Genomic DNA, 21,795 nt, shown 5'->3' with positions numbered 1-21,795 from the left:
GTTTAACTACGGCTGCCAAGAAAGGAAAGCATTTCAGAGAACAACAGTGAGGGATGGTGGGGTTTTCTTTCCTGGAAATAAATCCAGTGGAGTCTTAAATATATAATGGTAACGTTGAAAATGCTGCCAGTGTTTGTCTTACACTTAACTAAACTGAACTAGCTATTGGCACTAAAACACATGGCAATTATAAAAACGACTACTAGTGGGAAACGATACAAATATGACTCTTAAAGAAACAGCTGGAAGGATCTAACGAGGGTATAAAGGGTCAATTCACCCCAAAATAAAAAATGCATATCCTGTCTCTTACCCGTAGTGCTTTTTATCGGTGTAGACTGTTTTGGTTTGAGTTGGCGACGGCCAAGGTTAAGGTCAAGGTATGGTAGCAATGGTAGCAGGGACGAATAACTTCCTACTACTTATAGTCTTGCATCTTGGCAAGATATATCTACGGCCAGGTGGCAGAAGCTTATATTTCATGAACAGGGGGCGGCTATGGTCGGCAAGTATAGACTGAGCTTGTGGCCACGGCTCTGTATAAGTTGGAAATATCATTCACTTTTTCTTCAATATAATGGAATTAAACAACACTTGACTTGTGGTGCTCAAAGCACCAAAAATACATTTGAAAAACGCAACAGCAATGTCTCTTTCCAGAAATCATTACCCGGTTACTCAAGATAATCCAAGAGACCTTGTTGTGAGCAGTTTCTTTTTTTCCCTTTATTCTGTTTTGCTTAGCAACAGTTAAACAGCCATCTTTAGTCTTTAGTTAGTTACTATTACAGAATGATTCGTTTTTCCTTTTTTTTTTACCATGCAGTCATAAAACACCAACATTGAACATTTTTCTTTTGAGAAAAAATGAATAGAAATAAAATTACTCAAGAGATGAATAAACAAAAGAAGGGCGTTTCAGGGAAATACACAATCTCACTTCCAAATTTTCACAAATCTAATTTCCTGAAGCCTCATTGAGGAGTCTTTCCATAACATAGATTTCATAACTGATATCATACCAGTTTTCTATAGATGCAACATGTGACTGAAGCCATTTCTTTGTAACTGTTTTTAGCTGCTGCACTCAGTATTCCAAATCTCTCCTATAGGCACTTATTGTGAGCAGTTTCATGTAGGAACTACCTTATCACAGCGCATAAAGAAGTGTACATCTACTGCTAGCTCATCTAGCACCACTGAGGTAGTTAATGTTACAGCTCAGTGAGATGAATTCATCTCACACTATCATAAGCATGAGCCTCTCATCTGTAAGTAGATGCACACGTGTGCAAATACACCTACCTCCGCAGGTCTTGTGGTCTATGAGCTGGAGTCCAGGTGTGCAGTCACACTCGAAGCCAATCACCATGTCTTTGCAGATGTGAGAGCAGCCACCATTGTTCAGGAGACACTCGTTTAGATCTGATGCACATGAAGCAAACAGGGTTTTAATGTAGCAACAGGAGGACATTATCATGCAAGCAAGACACACAAACTGCAGACAGCAATCTAAATAGTGATCCTTTTGCACTCGATCAATTAACAACTATAAAATGTGACATCTGAAAGTTTTGATTTCATCCCGGTGTTTACAGTTAAGACAGGAAGGCACAACAAAATGGGATGATACAAAGATCACAGAATGGATTCAAATTGACGCTGGTGACAATGTTGCATGTTCTTATGGTCCAATATGCATCTTTTGAATCAAAAAAACATAAATCTAATTTGTATTATTGGCAATATTTTTTAGACTTTTTGGCACTCAATCAGTTTTTTTTTTCTCTGTTGATATGTCTGGGGTAACGAGTCAATTTGCCCAGTTTGGCATTAATAAAGTCTTATCTTATTTAAAAGGTTAAATGAATGTATCTAAAACCTCTCTCTTTTTTATCTATTTCTGCTGCAGGTATGATATATATATATATATATATATATATATATATATATATATATATATATAAAAATCAGGCCTGACCTTACACGAACCCTTGAAGTTACTATTCAAGCCTGAGTCGAGTTTTGGGCCCAAGCCCAATAAAAATTTATATTAAAACATTTATCACAAGCTCAGGGTGTACATGTTTTGCAGCACCACTCTTTCTCATTCTTATATCATTTCATCTCTCGCCAACTCTGCATCTCACGCCTGACAAGAGGGCTGCGCCTAGTGGTGCATTACAGTCTTTGAGAGTGCATAGCGGTCAACGGCGATGCAGCATGCAGATGAACGCCGTTATCTGCTGCATGTTACGCAGTACTGACAACCAAGTCACCTTGCAGCCTCTCCTTCTCTTGTTTTATCCCTGGTGCAGTAAAACTATTTGCCATTTAAACATGAGAACGGCAAGTTTCATGCAGTTTAAATCCGATTCTAAATCTCAGTATTTTCAAAAGTTATAATGACTTCATTGAGGCACAGTCCTAACTTTATCTGCATAAAAAACAAACAAAAAAACAGTATTGACCCAATTCAACTTGGGGGAGTTATGAGAGACTGGAGCCTAGCCTGGCCCAAAGCCCAAGAGTTGGGTCAGGTTGGATCGGGCAGAGAATTAAAGCTCTACGACCTTTAACTGACATAACAGCGAGTTGTTCTTTGAATAATTGGATGATACACTATTTCACTCTGTACAGCATATTGTGAAAAAAAAGGAAAAATAAATGAATAAAATGTTCCATTCTCTCCACTCAACAAAGCAGGCAGTGCACCAATACTTGAAACAGGATTATTCAACTCATCACCGACTCTGCAACAATACATTTGAAAATCAAAAGAATAATGTTCACGTTTTATGAGTTATTTGATCCATTAAATTGATTATTTGAATGATATGCCAATCTTTATCTCTGACTGAACTGTTGTCCAAATCAGACTTGCACGTTTCGAATTCTGATTGTGGAGAGCATAATCACTTTTGGGCGAGTTCTTTGATCCATGAAAGAGAATTATTTAGAGGCACTGTTCGTTTGCTCACCCTGAAATGCTCGATGCATTAAAGCTGCACGAGGTGGGATTTTATACAAAAATCCACATATTATAAATCAATGTGCAACACAGGGGAATGTCATGTAGCTTTACTCCGTTGGCCAAATTCAACTCTCTTTTTTCAGATGTGGACACTGTTAAAGACATCTACTGAAAAGCAATATGTCTCCTGAGTGACCTGTCCACAGCAATCGAAATGTTGGACGTTCTTTCTTCTTTTCTCTTGCTGCATCAATGTACATTCTAGGAACTAAAATATTTCCAGTTCAAACGCTTCTATGTTGCTGACATTTAGAGATGCCAGCTTGGGAAGCACTGCAAGACTTTTTAACAAGTGACATTTGCAAATTACAGCAGACGAACACTCTGTGGGTTGATCACAACTCAAACTACAAGATCATTCATATTTACACAGATTCCAGTGCAAATATATTATAGCAAAATCAAACAAGTTGATCAGTCTTAATTTGTTCAACCACTCATTTGGAGGGCTTTGGAAATATTTCTATAGTTATCTCGAGTGTTATCTGCATCGATTTGCATAAAGCTTTCCTGCAAAGGCACACCACTTTGTCTCTGCAGCTACGCTAACAATAGGCAGGTTTCCTTTAACACTCAAACTGCGCCAGTTGAAGCTGTGAATATAAAATACGCCTAATGGCAACACTTGCAAAACTGCAATGGAGACACTTTTTTGGCTTTTACAAGTCACATGATGCTTTGGCTTATGCGCTTGTTCGGTAGGAACTGGCTCCCTCGGGCATGATGCAGCAGGCGCTACAAGAGGTGATATTGCCTAAATTGAGTAGATTACAAAATTTCTGGACATCACCTCCCAGAAATCCCTCATACTAGGCCACTCCCACATATATGGGAGCAGCCATATCATTAGTTACAGCTTACCATGCGTATGAGAAGCTGTATTATAACTGATACCAATATCACATTGATTGTGCTCACAAAACAACTGCAAAGTGGGAGGTCGCTGCAGAAGGACAATCTTCGGTCAACACCAACATGCACATGAGTTGTGTTTGCAGCTTCAACAGTGAGGCTGCAGCTCAGTGACGTTGGTAAGTTCAGCACATTTTCCATTCAAGTTATCCAACATCTATAAAACTGATGCATATAGCTGAAAGTAACCAATTTCTGCCAAGGCCAGATGCGGGGATACCTAATCCATTTTTCATAGGCCAGACAAAAATATCTACAGTGTTGTATACAAGTTATCATGCAAAAATGTAGAGTGTAAATAAACATTTTTTCTTTGTTTTATACTCACTGCATTCCTGAATGGGTTCGTCGCTCCAGTCGGGACAGTCTCGGGCCTTGTTACACACTTTGCTCATCTCGATACAATCCCCGCTGCGACACTTGAACTTCTCTGGTCCGTTGCACTGCGTCACTGCGAAGAGACGCAAAGATTTTTATACATCAGGGGTAGCAACTGCTAACATGCAACATTAAACAATAACTTCCTTTGAATATACTAGTACATGAAAAGCTACCAGTGCATCATAAGTCAGGATTTTACTTTGATTTCACACTACAGAGCTAGGCTAGTGTTTTTCCCAGTCATGTGCTAAGCTAATTGCTTCACAAATCTACTGCTGTACTCACTACAAAAATAAGAGTGTAGTTTTGGAATTTGAAAACCAAACAGTGACAACCATCTCTCCTTCAGCAGTCTCAGAGTGAGAATCTGCCACAAACTGCCACTCTCTAAAGTCTGTTTTCAAAGCCGATGTTTTAGGCTACTGGAGCAAGAACAAACAAACTCATGTAAACGAGATAACCGGGGGGGATTTTTGTTGGTACATTTATCTTCTAAAAGAGCACACAGAAATAAAAAAACAGCAATGTTAAAAAAAAAAAGAAGAAGCCGACTGAACTCATCTTATACGAGCAAGCAAATAATGCATTTGTACCTGAGCACAACCTGAGGTGCATTGTCTTTTTTCTTTGTAAAAACACATCTGAAAAATGTACAACCCTATAGCATCTACATACTCTTGGCTTCTTTCGCACAGCCTGAAGCGGAATGTAAATACAAAAAACATTATGTTTATGCACAAAATGTGTGTTTCTGCACTGTCATGGTTAACTGACCCTGGCCTTTAACCCACTCTGCCAAGCATGTCAGAGTGGGTCCAGACTGTCTATTTGGAAAGAATATGATGCTTTGTCTCAAATTCTTGGAGACTGGATTCTGCATTCTTCAACTGTCAAAGGACAAGGAAAATTCTGAAAATACTGTTACTCGTCTATAAAGCACTAAATGGTCTCAGGCATGAATGCATTTCTGATTTACTTGAACACTATGATGCATCCAGGCCCCTCAGGTCATCTCGAACAGGTTTGCTCAGCGTTCCCAGGATCAAAACCAAGCAAGGTGAAGCAGCTCTTATTTTCTGATGCTCCCCCACCTGTGGACTGAACTCCCGGAATACCTGAGGTCTGCTCAAACTGTAAACTAATTCGATTCATGGCTTAAAACATTATTATTTCCTAAAGGTTTTCAAATTTTTTGTAGAAGAATTTTCTATAAGCAGAGCACACATTTTAAGTATCAGTATCTCAATCAATCATGTTGATTTATTTATGGGAAGCCAAATTCATGATTGAGATGAATATTCTCAGGTTAATTGAAAAAAGTCATTAAACAGGCACACACACAGAGCGCACATACTGTTTTTGCAGTTGACTTCGTCTGATCCATCGGCGCAGTCTCTGAGGCCGTTACACTGTCTGCTGCCCGTGATACAGTTTCCATCATCACATTTGAACTGATCTGGTCCACAAGTGCGTACAGCTGCCAACGACACAAACACACACACACACACACACACACACACACACACACACATATGAAAGTACGTGCTGAAACAAAATTAATCAACAACCATTTTGATATTCCATTAATCATTTAAGTCATTAATCAAATTAAAAAAGACATTTTCTGGATCCAGCAACTCATATGTGAAGATTTTCTTATGTCACTGTAAAATAAATATATGACATTGATAGCCATATTGTCATCGCTGCAGGAATTAAATCTGGGATAATTACAAAGCTAGATAATTTAAGTTATCTTGAACATTTATTTGCTGGATTCCAAAAAAGAAGATTGAAAACACAGTTTAAAACTCCAATCAATATGAATAATACAATGAACGTCATGGTGATGATCTGAAAACGCTCAATTTTTAATGTGCTAATGACAGCTGGTGTGTACGTACGACAGTTGGCTTCGTCGCTGCCATCCTTGCAGTCAGGGTCTCCATCACACCTCCACTTCTTGTGAATACATTCCCCTGAGCGGCACTGCATCTCAGTGGACGAACACTTGGCAGGCGGCGTCGGGTGACGGCCGCAACGAGACGGAGACTCATCTGACTGGTCCTGCAGGGCACAGACACGAGAATCTGACGTGTGAAAGCTTTTCCATTTGCTTTCTGCTCGCTGTCTTCAACGCTTGTAGTCATTTCCTGGCAGGGAGCCTGACATTTGATTTAACAAGACCTAAAAGATCAGTTAGAATGAAAACTAATAGCAATTTTGAACTCAAAGTGTGTGATGTGATGTGGTGTGGCGTGGCCTTCTGGCTGCAGGGAAATTTGTGGCAGAAGAACATAAAAAGAACAGAAAGGGAATGTTTCTTATTCTTCATTTATTTTTCAATAGGCATTTATTTTGATTTTTACAAAAATCTGACTTCTCTGCATTTGTTCTGTAACTTTGCCAGGCACAGTGACCTCCTGGAGTTTTACAAGGAAACAATAAAACGTTTATAGTTTCTTTGTAGTCTAGTCATTGCCATGAGGTTGCCAGGTAACCAGCAGAGACTCCAGGAAGTCTGAGCTCTAGAGGTGTTGGCAGACTTTTGCTGCATTTCCACTGCATGGTACAGCACAGCTCTACTCAACTCTACTCTTGGCAAAAGTTGTGGATACTTTATGGTATCTCCTTGGTCGAGGTTCAACGTGAGTTGAGCCAACACCAAAAGAGGACATTGTCACAAGAACCATCACCCGCATAACCCAAGGCCATCCTGCACAAACCCACCATTTTTAAATAACCAAGCTACAATTAATAGCATCTGAAATTCACGCAAACAAGATTTTTAAAAAATGTCAGGCTGCAATATGTAAACTACGCTGTACAAACGACAAAGTGCAGATGTTTGTCTGTTTGGTCTTGGGGGTTTATAAAGAGAACTGGATACAGTGTGGGGCCCCATTCATTCCTATAAAAGCTGCTCAGTGGTGCATGGAGCCAAAAAAATTTGACTTCCCAGCATTAAATTACCTGGATCTTCTGCACCGTTGGGCCCATACAGCAGGCGCACTAGAGACTTTAAAATTTAGCCCATCACTAACTTAAATGTGGATAAAAACGATTTCATTGTGCAACTTTCCTAGACTTTTGAAATGTTACGGTCAGAGCTGATCGTGGTGGATGAGGGGAGAAGCAGAGTGCAGAGTAGGTGAATGTAAACTTTTAGACCTAGCACAAAGAACAGTTTAAATTCCTTTTCACTGCACCTGACGTGCTGCTGGTCTGTGACAACATTACAGTGGACCGAGATTAAGGCGAATAACTGCATGGTAAATATATTCCCATAGCTCCACAATATTAGACATTTCAAGAGTTTTCCAAGCTTTGCACAGATATCAGTCACCGAAGGAAGGAGCTAATGTTATTAACAGAAAATCCAAACAAGAACACACAGATTATTTGATTGACAGGTGATCTTAGGGATATATATGGCAGAGAGCTTTCAGGACTCAGAATCATGACGGAGCAATCAGACACAAAGGGATCAGGAGGAGCAGCAGCAGGAGGAGTTTCTCACACTTTCATCATCTCAGAAAGTCACTGACTCATGTGGGAGCAGATTAATGGACTGTGAGAATGTGTGTTTGTGTGTGTGAAGCTTCATGACTATTAACACTGACGCAGGAGCAGCTGGGTGTGAGAGAGCGAGAGCGTGAATAACAATGACCTTCCCGTTAAACAGTGTTTTAAATATTTGTGGGCGTGAGTGTTTGAGTCCGTTTTTTTTTGTTTTTTTTCATTTTCCTACGAGGCGGTCACAGTGATAACCACACAGCCAATTAACAGGTAACAGGCAAAGTGCCGACTCAGTGGAACTTGTTCTGCTGTGTGTGGAAACGTGTTGGGAGTGTCAATGTCAGTGTGTGTGTGTGTGTGTGTGTGTGTGTGTGTGTGTGTGTGTGTGTGTGTGTGTGTGTGTGTGTGTGTGTGTGCGTGCATGTGTGTAAGGCAGGTCAATAACCGCAGGGTGTTGTGAAAATTTAACATGTAAAACCAGTATGTGTGTGTAATGTGTGTGCCCAGGGATATCACACTGGGAAGGTCATTATAGGCAAAATCTACTTAAGAAACATCCTTCAAGTTCTACAGAGTAAAAAAAACCTTTCAATTTTATGATTTTGTATTTTAAGCTTTGCAAATCATTAAATTCTTTAAAGAAGTAAAGCTCTATTGGGACTTTTCTCTGCATGTTACTTTCTGTTTTTATTTCTATGTACTTTAAATGATTTAAAATACTTTAAATAAAAACTGTTGTAAGAGACATCCAGAAAGAAGAAGAGGATGGATGTTGAACCAGGAGAGTACAATGTAAAGATTGGGTGGATAGCAGCAGAGATTATCAGAAACTACACATACAACCACTTTTCTAATTAAAGGGAAGAATCAACATTTCAAAAGAGCATTTTTGTGCAAGAGAATGTCTCACATTCAGAAAAAGCCTGAACGATGCATCACACTGAGTTTAGTTTGGATGGTCACCAGAAATAAAGGTCAAACTGATCCATGCAACTTGCCAGTGGGTAAAATTGTGCTAGATACGCCTACTCGTCTTCTTCTGTCACACTTGTCAACAAAGTTTCAAACTTTAAGTGAGGAAATTTAGAGCCAGCTGCTGACTCCTCACACCTCCAAACTGGTCACTAGAGGCCAAAAGTTTTCCCCAAAAAAAGTTTTCTGCTAAAATCAACAAGCCCTACAAATTGTTGTAGGCCACATTTTCCCTTCATTATAGCTCAAAAACTCACATCCACAGATTTGTTTTAAATTTTAACCAGAGCTTCTGGAGTTTAAGCAAATACTCGATAAGTGGTGATCGACTCAAGTTAGGCACAATACGAGATAAATATGTTTGTTCACTATTTGTAATCTGCATTTTGTGTGGAAATTTGATTGCGTTTCTCTCTTACCTGGCAGTCGACATCATCATCACACACCCAGCTGGCCGGGATGCACGATGAGTTTCCACATTGGAACTCGCTGGGGCCGCAGGAGGAGGGCGCACACTCCACCTCATCAGAGCCGTCGCCACAGTCGTCCTCACCATTACACACAAAGTTGCGGGAGATGCAGCGGCCGCTGGCGCATGTAAATTCGTTTGGGGCACAGGTGATATTACCTGGAGGCAGTTCAGAGGACAGAAAGCAAGTGTGAGCGAAAACATCCTCCCTAAAGAGTGGATGCTGTTATAGTAGAATATTAAAGTTGCCCTGCAGAGCTTTCTTGTAAACAAACTAAAGTTATGTTTGCATTCGTTTTAAGTCACTAAAACGCATTTTGTGTATCCTTCTTATCCAACAAATGTGTTGAGTGCATTTCCATCTGAGAAAGGCGACTGACTGCCTCGCTTAACCTGCTGCCACCTCGACGCGGCCCCAGATAAAGGGCGGAAAATAGATGGGTGGATAAAATTTACCAGCATGCCACAGGCTGCTTTAGTGTTTTCTGTCAGATCCAATTATTTTAGTTTATAGTTGGTCTGGGCAGAGCTCCACGCTCTGCGCAAAAGACTGTAAGTGTGTTTATGCTGCAGAGTGTTTAGGGTAAACAGCTGGGGGATGAGAAGTAATTGATACACACATCCATGAAATAGTTTGAGTGACTGAGTAAGTACAGGACAACAGCTGTTACACTTAAATAGTGCTTGTATCACATCTGAATTGTATTGTATCACCGCACTTCCTACAGCCACAACAGTCGAGTGTGTTTGTGCAAAATATTGTCTGTCCCTGCACAATATAAATTAGACAGAAGGGTAAACAGCACAGCTGCAGCTGTAAGGACGTTATGGCTGAAGTCCAGAATGATTTATCTGAAATTAATTCAGTGAATCAGATGCTATAGGGAAGTTAGGGTGCTGCAACAATTGTGTTTCTACATCATATTCAGAGGCAATATCCTAAGAAGTCTGTTTTTTAAGAACAAGAACAAGATGTCAAAGTGTTGTCTAGATGTAGCAAACACATGCAAACTTGTTATGCCCAAAGATTTTCAGGATGGCATTTTCGCACCTCTTAGTATCCCATAATTCATAGTGCCATTAAGCATGTCCATTTTTAAAAAGCTGCATAAGCGATCCTTGTCAGCTCAAGGTCAGAAAGTATCTTGTGAGCATATCATAGGTCATCATAGGTCTTTGCCCTCAAGAGTTCATCAATCACTGGCAAATGCATGACATTATCTGCAGAAATGAAAAAGCCACAGCAGAACATAAATATTGGGAGCAAGGAGTAACTTCCACTGGTTGTCCTTGTTAATCACCTTGCGTAAAATACGTTTTGGGTGATGGGATTGCAGTCCAGTAGTGTTGGACCACACAAAAGCAGGCACAGTGGACCGAGGACTGGGATTGAGATCCGATCAGCCAAACCACCTCCGGAGGTGACCAGGGACGCATCGTGACCACAGTTTGTGTAGTTTGTACTTAGTGTATTAAAAAACTTAGTGTGTATAAAAACACATTAACGCTAAAACTATCACTTACTTCATGAACAATGTTACAACATACAACAGAGTTGCTGTAATTCCACTACTTTTGGTGGTAACTAGACATCTAACTAACTAGTTTTTCAAATGCAGAACGCATGTCCCTCCCCTGTCAATGTGTGCATGTCCACCTACCACAGTTGACCTCGTCCTCTCCGTTGTCACAGTCCTTTTCTCCGTCACATTTCCAGAAGATGGGGATACACTGAGTTGAGCCCGCTCCGCAGCTGAACTCGTTCACACGACACGTCCTCATGTCTGCAGGGAGAAAAACACAGAAAACAGTGTTTAAAATGTATTCTGTCAGTTTTGGCTTTTATGTTTTTTTCTTTATGGACTCACACCAAAAAGAAATAAATTTAAAAGACGGAAATATCTAGTGATATATTGAAAGAGTCCAAAATGGAGAGGAGTTGCAATACAGTAAATGTTTGATAAAATGGCTTAAAATGGCAATACTAAACTTCATCACATTTGATTATTTTCTCTTTTTGTTTGGAAGATCCATTAAAAAAACACTCACAAGACAACATTTTAGTTAAAGAACAAGACTCACAACAGTAAAAGTAAAATTCTGTCAAAGTGGAAACTTTAAGGTTTCTGAGAACAATAACTTAAAACTAACTTAAAATGTTACAAGTTTCTGTATTTACAACTTCACATTTCCCCTTCCATGTCTGCTCGAATCACTTTTCTTTGCAAGGCAACTGGTTTTGCTAGATTGTAAAATCATGAGATCAGACAAGAACCCAGCCCTGATTTGGTACAAAGCCCGAAATAACTCCTGCAATATTATTATGTTATTGTGAAAATCACACATTGCCAAACCCTATTTGGAGCCATTATTTTTTGATCAAGATAGGTATTTTTCTCTCAAGTCTTTGTCATTTAATCAATCATTTAAATACATGTGGATTAACAACCCGCACCATCATCTCTGCATTGTTTTGTGTAGGATGTCTGTCTGCTGAGAAACCACTTTATTTAAACTGACTGCAGTTTTATCAAATGGATCAGTTTAAATAGGTGTTTACAGCGACATTTCTTATCATCTGATTGTATTTTAAAAGGACCATTCATCTGCAAATTTGAGACTTCAAGGCCATGTTCATGTGCTTTCCATCTCTGGTTTACTGCACAAATTAAAAGTTTTCTGGTTTAAATGTTCTCCCGAAACATGCCTCAGGGGTTAAAAGCAACATGTTCAAGTAGTATCATGTACAGTGTCATCACACAGCTGCAGCGGCTCTACTTGTTGCCTTTGAGTGCATTTCCCCCATGACAGCAGGGCCAAAAATAACAAGAGGACAGAACAAGGACACAGCGTGGCTGATTTTCTCTAGTGGAACTAGTGAGCAGCTTTTGGCAGATTAATGGTGATATTCAGCTAAGAGTTACCTGTCAAAGAAAGATGTTAGGAGGATTCGTGGTGGACACGAAATCCTCACCTCTGTTAACTCAAAGCCAAGATGATAAAAAAACTGCAGGCTGTTACATTATCTAGTTTGCTGGAATATCAACGGCAGACGTCTGGAAAATTGACTTACAGTTTAATCACTGTTAGTTCAACTGAATTTTTTTTCCTAGTTTTGAACCCATCTAGCCTGTGTTTCTTTTATTCGTTACATTTGTTGTTTTTTCTTTTCATCTTTTTATTCTACAAATTGATGTCCTGTCCAGATAAGGGTCACAGTATCAGTCTTTGATATCAGTCACCTGGAGGTTAAACTCAAGACCTTCCTGCATCATTAGGAACCGCTTTTTATCTCGCCATACATATTCATTCCACACTGCTTGTTTCCATAAAATGTCAACTTTAAGACCGAGTTTGCCTCTTATCCCTGCAATCTTCCACTGTGGAGGGAGATAACAGGCAGTGTGGCACATAAAGTCGGACTGCGCAGCGATAAGAGCTGCTCAGTGGAGCAGTAGATGAAGGTGAATTGAAAAGTGGCTCCTACAGCTGCGTGAATTATTGACTATGAGGATGTAGTTCTGTTGATAAGCCAGGTAACACTTTGCTCCCGTATTTCTCTCAGCATTAAACTCAAGGAAATGTATGAACATTTATACGGCTTTCACTGCATTCAGATGACTTTTTTTCAGGTTAGTTTATTGTTCATGTTGTGATCTATTTTACATACATGATGCTTCACAATGATGATTTCAAGATCAAACAGTGTCAGATGTTTATATGGGGCCAATGTGATACCAGAGTTTCAGTACCAACATCAAATACATTTCTGACACCTTAGTTTGAGGAATAACTAGAATTACGGCCTAGCGGTTGTATGCCCCCAAACCAGTCAAATTGCAATGACAGTTTACATCCCAGTCTGTGAAAACGTGGATGCTTCACCCACATTTTACCCCTGGCAGCACAGAAGATCTATACAATCAGCACAGTTTCAACATTAGTGTCACAACTTCTTATCTGACCAAATGTCTCCCATTTAGTTCCTGATTTATGACAGGAAAAGTGTTCGGCAAATGCCAATTCATTTAGTTACTAATGATTTTAATGTAAACCCAAAGCATAGGATATATACTTATATACTGCCATGAAGAAGCAATAAAAAAATGATTAAAAAAATAAAATGAGCGATAAACAAGTTAGAACTATCGATAAAATACATAACACATAGCTCCCATCTTAAAATTCACTATGTAACAGAGAAGTCTGCCATGGACCAAAACCTACCTCAATCATAAATATAAAGATTATTTAATTACTTTAAAGGCCTAATATGTTTACAATTGAAATAAACAGATTTTAGGGACCTGGAGCCCCCTTGAACATATGCCTCTCAAGTCCATATATCTATGTGCATCTCTCGTTAGCTTTCTTTTTTTGGAAACTAATACTATACATCGTCATCTTTCTTAGAGCAGTATCATCAGTAGGGGAATTTCAATATCACCCAACTATCATGCCAACTTTCAGTACTTGTCAAAAATAAATGCCACAGACAGATTTTGGCTTCGGTAACCCCAAAAAATATTACAGTGCACCAGTAAAAGGCTGGAAGTTTCAAAATATTATAACAGAAATCTATGAAAATGTTTTAAGATGATTTTGAAACCACAGTGTGTTTTTTTTAGTCCCTGAAAAGTGTACAGGACAGACAAAGATTTTCACCTGACACCAACAGTGTGAGCCTGTGTAAACAAAACACAGATGGTCAGCTTAAACACTTAAAAGAAGACTCTTACACCCTGCTTGCAGTTTTTGGAATGACTAAGTGGACAAAAGCTGCAGCTCGCTTCCTTATTTCAACACTGACGCAAGAAAACTGACGTAAACACAACCACAGTACAAATCCTTCACACAGAAAATGCCAGGAGATGTTTGCATGCATCCACACACACACACACACACACACACACACACACACACACACACACACACACACACACACACACACACACACACACACACGAACACACACTTTAGATCCTGTTCTCAGCTGCCAAGTCATGTGTAACAGCTGGTCAAACAGTACAGTGATATAACAGCTATAGTAGCTGGGCTGACCTGCACGTACACCACTGCAGCTATGTCTGGAACTTAGCACAACCTCTTAAAACACACACAAAGACACACACAGACACACACACACACAGACACACACGCACACACACACACACACACAACGTGGACTACAAACAGGGACGCTGTTGATGACCTTCAGTTGACCGACACACTTCCAAGTGCAAGTAGAAACATGCGCACACAGGTTGTCTACAATCCACACAGACTGGTGTCAGAAAGGTGACGCGTCTAAAGAAAGAACGAAAAATCAAATGGCACAGCAGGACTTTCAGCTCTTAGCAGGCTGCTTCAATTTAATGTACAACTTAAAAAAACAGGGATTAAAGAGAAAGAAAAGATAAATTTAACCAGAAATAACGATTTTAAAAGATGATTTTCAGGATCAGGGAAGGGTCTGGCATTGTTGTCTGCTCTAATCATTTTATATAATCTAAAGAGGTTTGCAACTGTTAAGAATTTTTGCTATAAGTAGGTTAAAAAAGACTTTGATATGAACTTGACTGAGGCCACTTTTCGACACGAACAGCCCTACTGAAAACAGAAAAGTCTTTCCATTGCGTTTTTGAAAAAAAATCCACATTCATATGATAACACTGTGAGAACGACATTCGCGTATAGCCAGTTTACACAGTGACAGAAGGAGTTGTGTTTTCAAATGATAACACTCTGGAGCCTGGTTTCCAAAGTTTGCGTTTTTAGGCCCCTAAAACGCCGTTGTCATGTGAACAAAAGGCCAAATCGCAACAAAAGTTTAACATGTCATAAAGACCCATTGCCGTGTAAATTATCTGAATTAAGATGAAAGCTTTTTTAGAAATCTCATGGCCATATTTCATAGCAAAAGGAGTTAAAAGTGAAACCCTTTCCTGTGTACTTGCAAGGTTTTACAAGTGAGATGGCAACATACTAATGACAATCTCTGAACCTATTGCTTATTGGCCGAAGTCTATGAGAGAACGGTTAATATTTTGGGAGACGCAGGCCAAGACTTCTCTTTCGTGTGCAGGTCATGGGAGCTTCTCTTGTAATTGTAATTTTTTCTGCCTTTTGAGAACTCAATGTGAGACTGAAGATGTAAACAAACTGTAACAAGTTGACCATTTTGCCTAAAATTAGGCAAACTTCAGCCTGAAATAAGCTTATTGTTTTATCATGAAAAATTCAGCAGTGTCACAGGTTGACTTGACTCAAACCTCGTTCTTTGTTGCTTTGGGAAATGTCCCAGTTAACCTTTATACTGTTGGCAAAGCCACATACTGTCATGTAATTACTAAACTAATAAAGATTTATTAAAAGTAACAAGATTTAACAATCAGGTCATCGTTTGCCCCTTCAGGTCTTTTATGACCCAGATGGTTCGGAGCGGGTGGTCGGCTGCGTCTTCTGTGATAAAGGGCGAATCACACAAAGGACGGGGTGATAAACTCAAACTTTCTAACAGTAAAACTCAGACGGGTCTTGGCAGCTCCACACAGCCGGAGGCTTTGAATAACTCTGGTGCTTGAACGACTCCCCAAACTGCACCGCTCTTATTTTGGCAGAGCGCGCCACACATCCCCATCCAAGAGTGCAGGAGGGATTTGCCCGACTCTAAGATGCAGTGCTGTTGTCTTTTCAGCCAGGAGGTAAAGAATTTATTTTTGCCTTGTTTTCGGGTTTGTGCACTCAACCTGCTGTGTTGACACACTGCGGCAAAAAACCAAAGAGGACTGCTGTGCAAAAACAGCTGGAGTATAACCCTGTCACGCTCACCTCTGCTTCCACAGCACACAGCACTTCACAAACGCTCAGATGAAGCGTGGATAACTCTCAGGTTGTACTTGATATTCAGCGTCTGACTCAAGAATCGCTCCTATTTGTTCTTAATCTTCTCTTCCATCTATTCTCTCCTAACTTCCATACAAAACTCCTGTTGGGGCACTCCTAAAAAGACCTTCAATATTAGCAAATATTAAATAAATCAAAATTATGTTATCATCACCGTCATCAGTTTTAGTAACATAATTTTTTACCATGACTACTACTAATAATAATATGTTATCGATGCTTTTGAGATTTTACAATGCAATGTCAGAGAAAGATTTATAAACTTCTTCTTGCAATGTCTTAACATTTTTAAGACTTTTGACAGATTGATTTAAGACATTTTAATACCAATTACAGACTTATTTTGCAATGATGTATTCTTAAGTGTTAAGACTTCTTAAGGATACACAGGAATCTAGAGATGCACAATATTGGACAGAGAGATACTTGCTCACTTGCTGTTAGGACAGTCTTAGGCCTACATATTATATACTGTCAGAGGGAAATGTTTTTACCTGACATTATGACCAGAAGCAGGTCAAAAATGTTGCTGGTAAACAACTAGACACCCTGACTGTAGCAGTGCTGATAATAAAGCTGCCTGCTGTATGTTTAAGTGTGAGTCTGAGTCTGAATCCTAATTTTTTACGACACCTGTTGACATTTGTCTCGTAATGAAATGCCTGATCACGGTGGTTGTACTAAAACCATTTTGTACAAGTAATTACGCATTTTCTCATTAAATGTATTCCCTATGCACCTCTTCTGTAAACAGGTATGCAAATACGTCTATACCTTGAACATTTTGCACAAAAAGCAAGCATTTATTCTTATGTTTAAAATTGCTGTCAGCTCATTCAGCTGTATGTTGTAATGGCATGCAGTAAAACTTTAGCACGAAAAAAAATGCTGAAACTGGTTTGTTAAATAGCAGCTGACAGTTTATTGTATTTTCTACTGCTTAGATATTAAAATAAAGTGCTCAATGTGTCATCAACACTCCAGCGAGCCTTTCTTCTTTGTGCTCCACTGATACTTGTGCCATCCTAGACCTGAGGTTCAGTGGTTACTTAGAGTACCATGGATGAAAGACGCCTTCTATCTTTCTTTATTTGACTTGCTTTAAGCATTCAGGAAGATTTCAGCGAGCAGTGAATATCAAACCAACGTGTGTTTGATGAAGTGCCTTCATCTTTCCTCTGATATTTATCTCTGTACCTGAGGAAACGCCATAGTCCATTTGTCTTTACCACGGTGCAGTGAATGCAGCGCAGATGGGAGACTCTCATTAAAAACAACTTCAGTATAAATACTTTTCACCATCTCGCATCGCTTTGATTCTGACGAGCACCTCGTCAAAACCCCACATCACAGCTATACCATTCAAAGCTCAGCGGCTCGCCTTAGTTCCATTTAAACAACTTATTTATGTGACAGGGATGCTCGCAGGGGACCCCCTCTTGCTGCTTTTAAGTGCCACATTTAATTTCTGCAACGGTGAAATGCAGCTAAAAACAGCAGGAAATCTCTACTATGCGGTCACATGGTCAGAAAACTCTGCAGCTGGATGCTAACTCGAAAAGTCATCAGCCATGTGTCTTGCACTGTTTTCAGCCTCAAGGAAAAAAAATTCAAAATATATTATCTCAGCGGTGGAAGAAGTATTCGGAAACCTAACTGAAGTAAAGTCCTGCCATCAAACCTTTACTCAGAAAAATGTAAAATATTTTGCTGATAATACTTCATCCTTATGAGCCTTTTTTGTCATCACTTTTCACAAGTATTTAAATCTTTGAACTTCAATTTCTTTAAAAAAAAAAAAAAAAAAGGAAAAAAGACAATGAGCAACTCTGTAAGAAATGTTCCTCCAATTCTAAGAAATACGTAGATTTTGAAAATAATAATGAAACTAAAATGCTAAAATGGCTAAAAAGTCAAAGAAAATCACCTGAAAATTACTGAAGAGAAAAAGAGAGTAGAACAAAACAAGGAAATAACCTGAAAAGGTACTTAAAAAAAAATTATAAAATTGTCATAATTTTAATTTTGTAATTATGAGAATTATAGTTTCATAGACATTTTCCCTTTTTAAGTTACCCATTGCCTGCTTCCCATGTTTTGAAAGAAGCATAGCCAGTTTTGCTCAGGCTTCAAAGGGCTAAAAGAAAAAGTACTAAAACAAACACCTTCTAATGTCAGCTCCCAGACCAGTGAGCCAACATTATTCTTATATTTACTACAAATCGGTGACTCATGGATGTGAGCCCCAAAAGGGTGAATAGATCAGTTTGTCCTGCCTATTTAATGCTGTGGTGTGAGCCGTGCTCCTCGCTGCAGTGAGACACTGCAGTAATTAAGGCTGCTCACACTGTCCGACCTCCTGGGGGACACATGTGTACATGTCCTGGTTTCGCATTGTTGTTAATCTGCATTTACGTGTTTCGCTGCTCTAACCGGAGCTATTGGAACAGCTGACCTTCGTACAGCAGTGTTCTCACAGGTGGGAGATAATGTTTGTTTTTAGAGGTTAACTGGCACTTGTTTTAATGATTTAAAGGATAATACTGAAGATATTCACACACAATTTTCAATTGTGACATTTTTCTTAATGTCACAATTCCCATTGAAACACAAACTAACAATGAATGCGTCCTGCATTTTTATGCACGAACAACGTATCCAATTGCATCTGTGCAATTGCAAAATAACTATACTACAACCTATATTCCAGGTCTAAGTTCTGATTTTTTTCAACATGTACCCTATTTTCTTATGTAATCTCTGTGACAATTGTAGACAGTAATTCTAAAAATTGGTCCAGTACTGAGCAAGAGGGCTGCAGCCAGCACCATCAAACAAGCTGCAATATAGCAACACCGTGCTATTATGCTCCATCAATTTATGTCCACAAAAAGTGCTTGTTTTTGCCACAGAGAGCCTCATATAATATCACATCATAACTGTGACAACATTGTGAAAAAGACCATGCAGTTGGTTTCAGAGTAAAATCCTTTTTGTTTAAACAGAAACAGCCCCGAAATCACTTTTGCCAGACCTCAAGTCTATGTTTAAATAAACACTGATTTTACGATCGTGAAACATGGTTCAAAGTCGACAAAAACAATACAAAACTTGCAAAAGTGATCTTGGTTCTTCTCTCCACTATTCCATTATCAGCAACTTTGGTTTGGTTAAAATAAACCTTTAATTCATCCAGTTAGACATGAAAATATGCTCTATACACGCTAGAAATGACTGTTTACTAAATGGAGTCCGGCAAGTCTGCTGATGGCAATTATTGGGCTGTTTCTGGCTAAATTAAAGGAAACTCTTTAACAAAAAGTTCCATCTCTGTAGGGATCTTTTTTTTTTCCCGTTACAAACTTCAAATCAAATATGGTCCAGGTTGAACAGACTGAAGTTGCCCTAAGTAGATAGACATAAAACTGTCCTGAAATTACTGTCTCAAGCAAGTTTCAAGTTTCTAACAAGTGGATTTTCAGCGCATTGAAATAATCAAAACTCAACGACTGCCTCAAAAGGAGAGATCAATCATCTTAGATCAACTTAGCTTTTTCTTTCAAAGCAGTAATGTAAAATTGTGGGTTTTTTATTAACTGCATTAATTAATTGCATTAATGCTTTTTCAGAAATATCAATAATAATGACATATATCTCACATGTGTTGTGGAAGACAAGTTTCCATCATCACAAACAATCTGACAAAAGCTGTGTGAAGTTCATCAGAGAGGAAACAATCTACTCACGGCAGATTTCGACGCTCTCATCGGACCCGTCCTCGCAGTCCGGCTCTCCATCACAGTGCCATCTCTTCGGGACACACTGGCCATTGCGACACACAAAGTCCACCTCCACACAAGTCTTTCTAACTGCAGCGGGAGATAAAAACAGAGATGGATTTGTGTTCTTTAATGAAACATCTTGCATCAATGAAATAGAAACACACAAATAATACAAGGAGAAGGGAAAAAGACTGAAACTATACTTGCACACCTCATAAATATGAATTGCTCACAAAACTGAGTTTCTTACTTTATCAGGGGAAAAGGTCATGAGTTAACAATTTGTTGCTGTCTTATTAAGCAAAGCCCAAACTCCACATCTACATTAAAAATACATTCAAAGCTGTCCTCTGGAGATTTGACTGCTGCACCCGTCTCCATCAAAAGCAGAAGAACGGGAAAGACAGCTAACAGATAAAGTGAAATTACAAGTGAAGAAAAATCCTCCAGTTTTGACCATGAGGTGGATTATATTGCAGAGAGTTCTTGCTTTACAGATGAACATGGAAGATAAAGACAGGCTTAAAAACAACTCCGATGACCTTCAGTCAGGGCTCTCCCGCAGTAGAACTGAATGAAAAATAACCAACAGCTATTTTTCTGACAGATATTGCAATTTGAAATAATATAGCTTCTTCTTAAATCATATTGAACCAAATAAAACAATGCAGTTGCATGTTGTTGAGCACGTGAACTGTAGAAAGTTATATAGAATAAACTTGATTATATTGAGCAAAAATTGACAAGAAGTCAACTCGATTTATTTACTTTTACCACACTTTATTGTAAAAATACTTTACCTAACTGTACTACAGCACTGTACTTAACTGTATTGCAATACTTTCACTTATATACTTTAACTGGATTGTAACAGCACTTTATTTAGCTTTTTTTTAACAGTACTTTAAATTTATTGTAACAGTACTTGAAATTGACATCCAACATTGTCTTTCTTTTTTGTGGTTCAGCCAACTCTCAAAATCAACTACAAGTGAGTAAATGAGTCTGCAACAGTAAATATAGAGCTGCAAAAGTAATGGCCTCAAACTATACTAAACCTTCCACTTCCTCCAGCTTATTAAGAGACTTTTAATTATGCAAATTCTAATTAGAATCAAGGCTCTTGCAATTTGAATTATAAATTGCAACCACAATCTTGATATAAAGTGATGAATCATCGAACTCAATCTCCAGGTTATGTTTATGTCGTGCAAATCAAGTGAACAGGGAACCAGGAAGAAATAAGGCAGATTCTAAAAAGTGAATGCTTTAAGGAAAACTTGAAATATTCCTGATGGTCTGTCTGAAAAAGAAGATTTGAGGTTTTTCAAAAACAGTAATACAACGACAACATCTCCACCTCCTCGCAGGGCTCGGGTGTCTCTTTGAGGCCTTTCCTCAGTCTCTCTGACCAGAATACAAACATGCGCTCAAGAAACAACCAACTCCGATTTGAGCCACAACAGCAGAGTCGCAGCGGGCCTCATTACCAAACGTCTTTTATGAATTAATTTTGGTCTCTCATCTTTCACACATCTCAGTTCTGTCTGGGTTGAAAGTCAAAGCAGCTCTGATCTCCCGCTGACTAAATAACAGACGGACAGTCAAACGCAACAACATGTCAGCGGCTGAGAGAGAGAGAGAGCAAAGGGGTGAAACCAGTTATGGGCAGAAAGCCAAAATCTGTTTTAGTCCATCATCACTTCACTAGGCATGTTTCCATTAACCCTCAGATTGTGCAAATTGAAAATAGAGAATAAAAAATGCATTGCACAATGCAATGCTTGATGGAAAGACGTCAATTAAAAAAAAAAAAACAA

At 39.0% G+C, this 21,795-nt stretch overlaps 1 protein-coding gene across 2 annotated transcripts in view; it reads right to left on the bottom strand.

Moving 5' to 3' along the window:
• The window catches only part of vldlr (very low density lipoprotein receptor), a 68,642-nt gene that overhangs the window by 24,808 nt on the left and 22,039 nt on the right, over window positions 1-21,795 (bottom strand). For both annotated transcript variants that reach the window (XM_088070789.1, XM_042508911.2), the window contains exons 3-9: window positions 19,940-20,062; window positions 10,949-11,071; window positions 9,238-9,446; window positions 6,232-6,394; window positions 5,682-5,804; window positions 4,275-4,397; window positions 1,306-1,425 (exon numbers count right to left, since the gene is read on the bottom strand). In XM_088070789.1, coding sequence (XP_087926915.1) covers window positions 1,306-1,425; window positions 4,275-4,397; window positions 5,682-5,804; window positions 6,232-6,394; window positions 9,238-9,446; window positions 10,949-11,071; window positions 19,940-20,062 — 984 coding nt within the window. The remainder of the gene's footprint in view (window positions 1-1,305; window positions 1,426-4,274; window positions 4,398-5,681; window positions 5,805-6,231; window positions 6,395-9,237; window positions 9,447-10,948; window positions 11,072-19,939; window positions 20,063-21,795) is intronic.

The sequence above is a fragment of the Plectropomus leopardus genome, chromosome 20 (assembly GCF_026936395.1).
Source record: "Plectropomus leopardus strain MGB_pleo_1.0 chromosome 20, ASM2693639v1, whole genome shotgun sequence".
Taxonomy (NCBI): Eukaryota; Metazoa; Chordata; class Actinopteri; order Perciformes; family Serranidae; genus Plectropomus; species Plectropomus leopardus.
The sequence above is the reverse complement of the archived record's forward strand: the minus strand, read 5'-3'. Positions and strand labels throughout refer to the sequence as shown.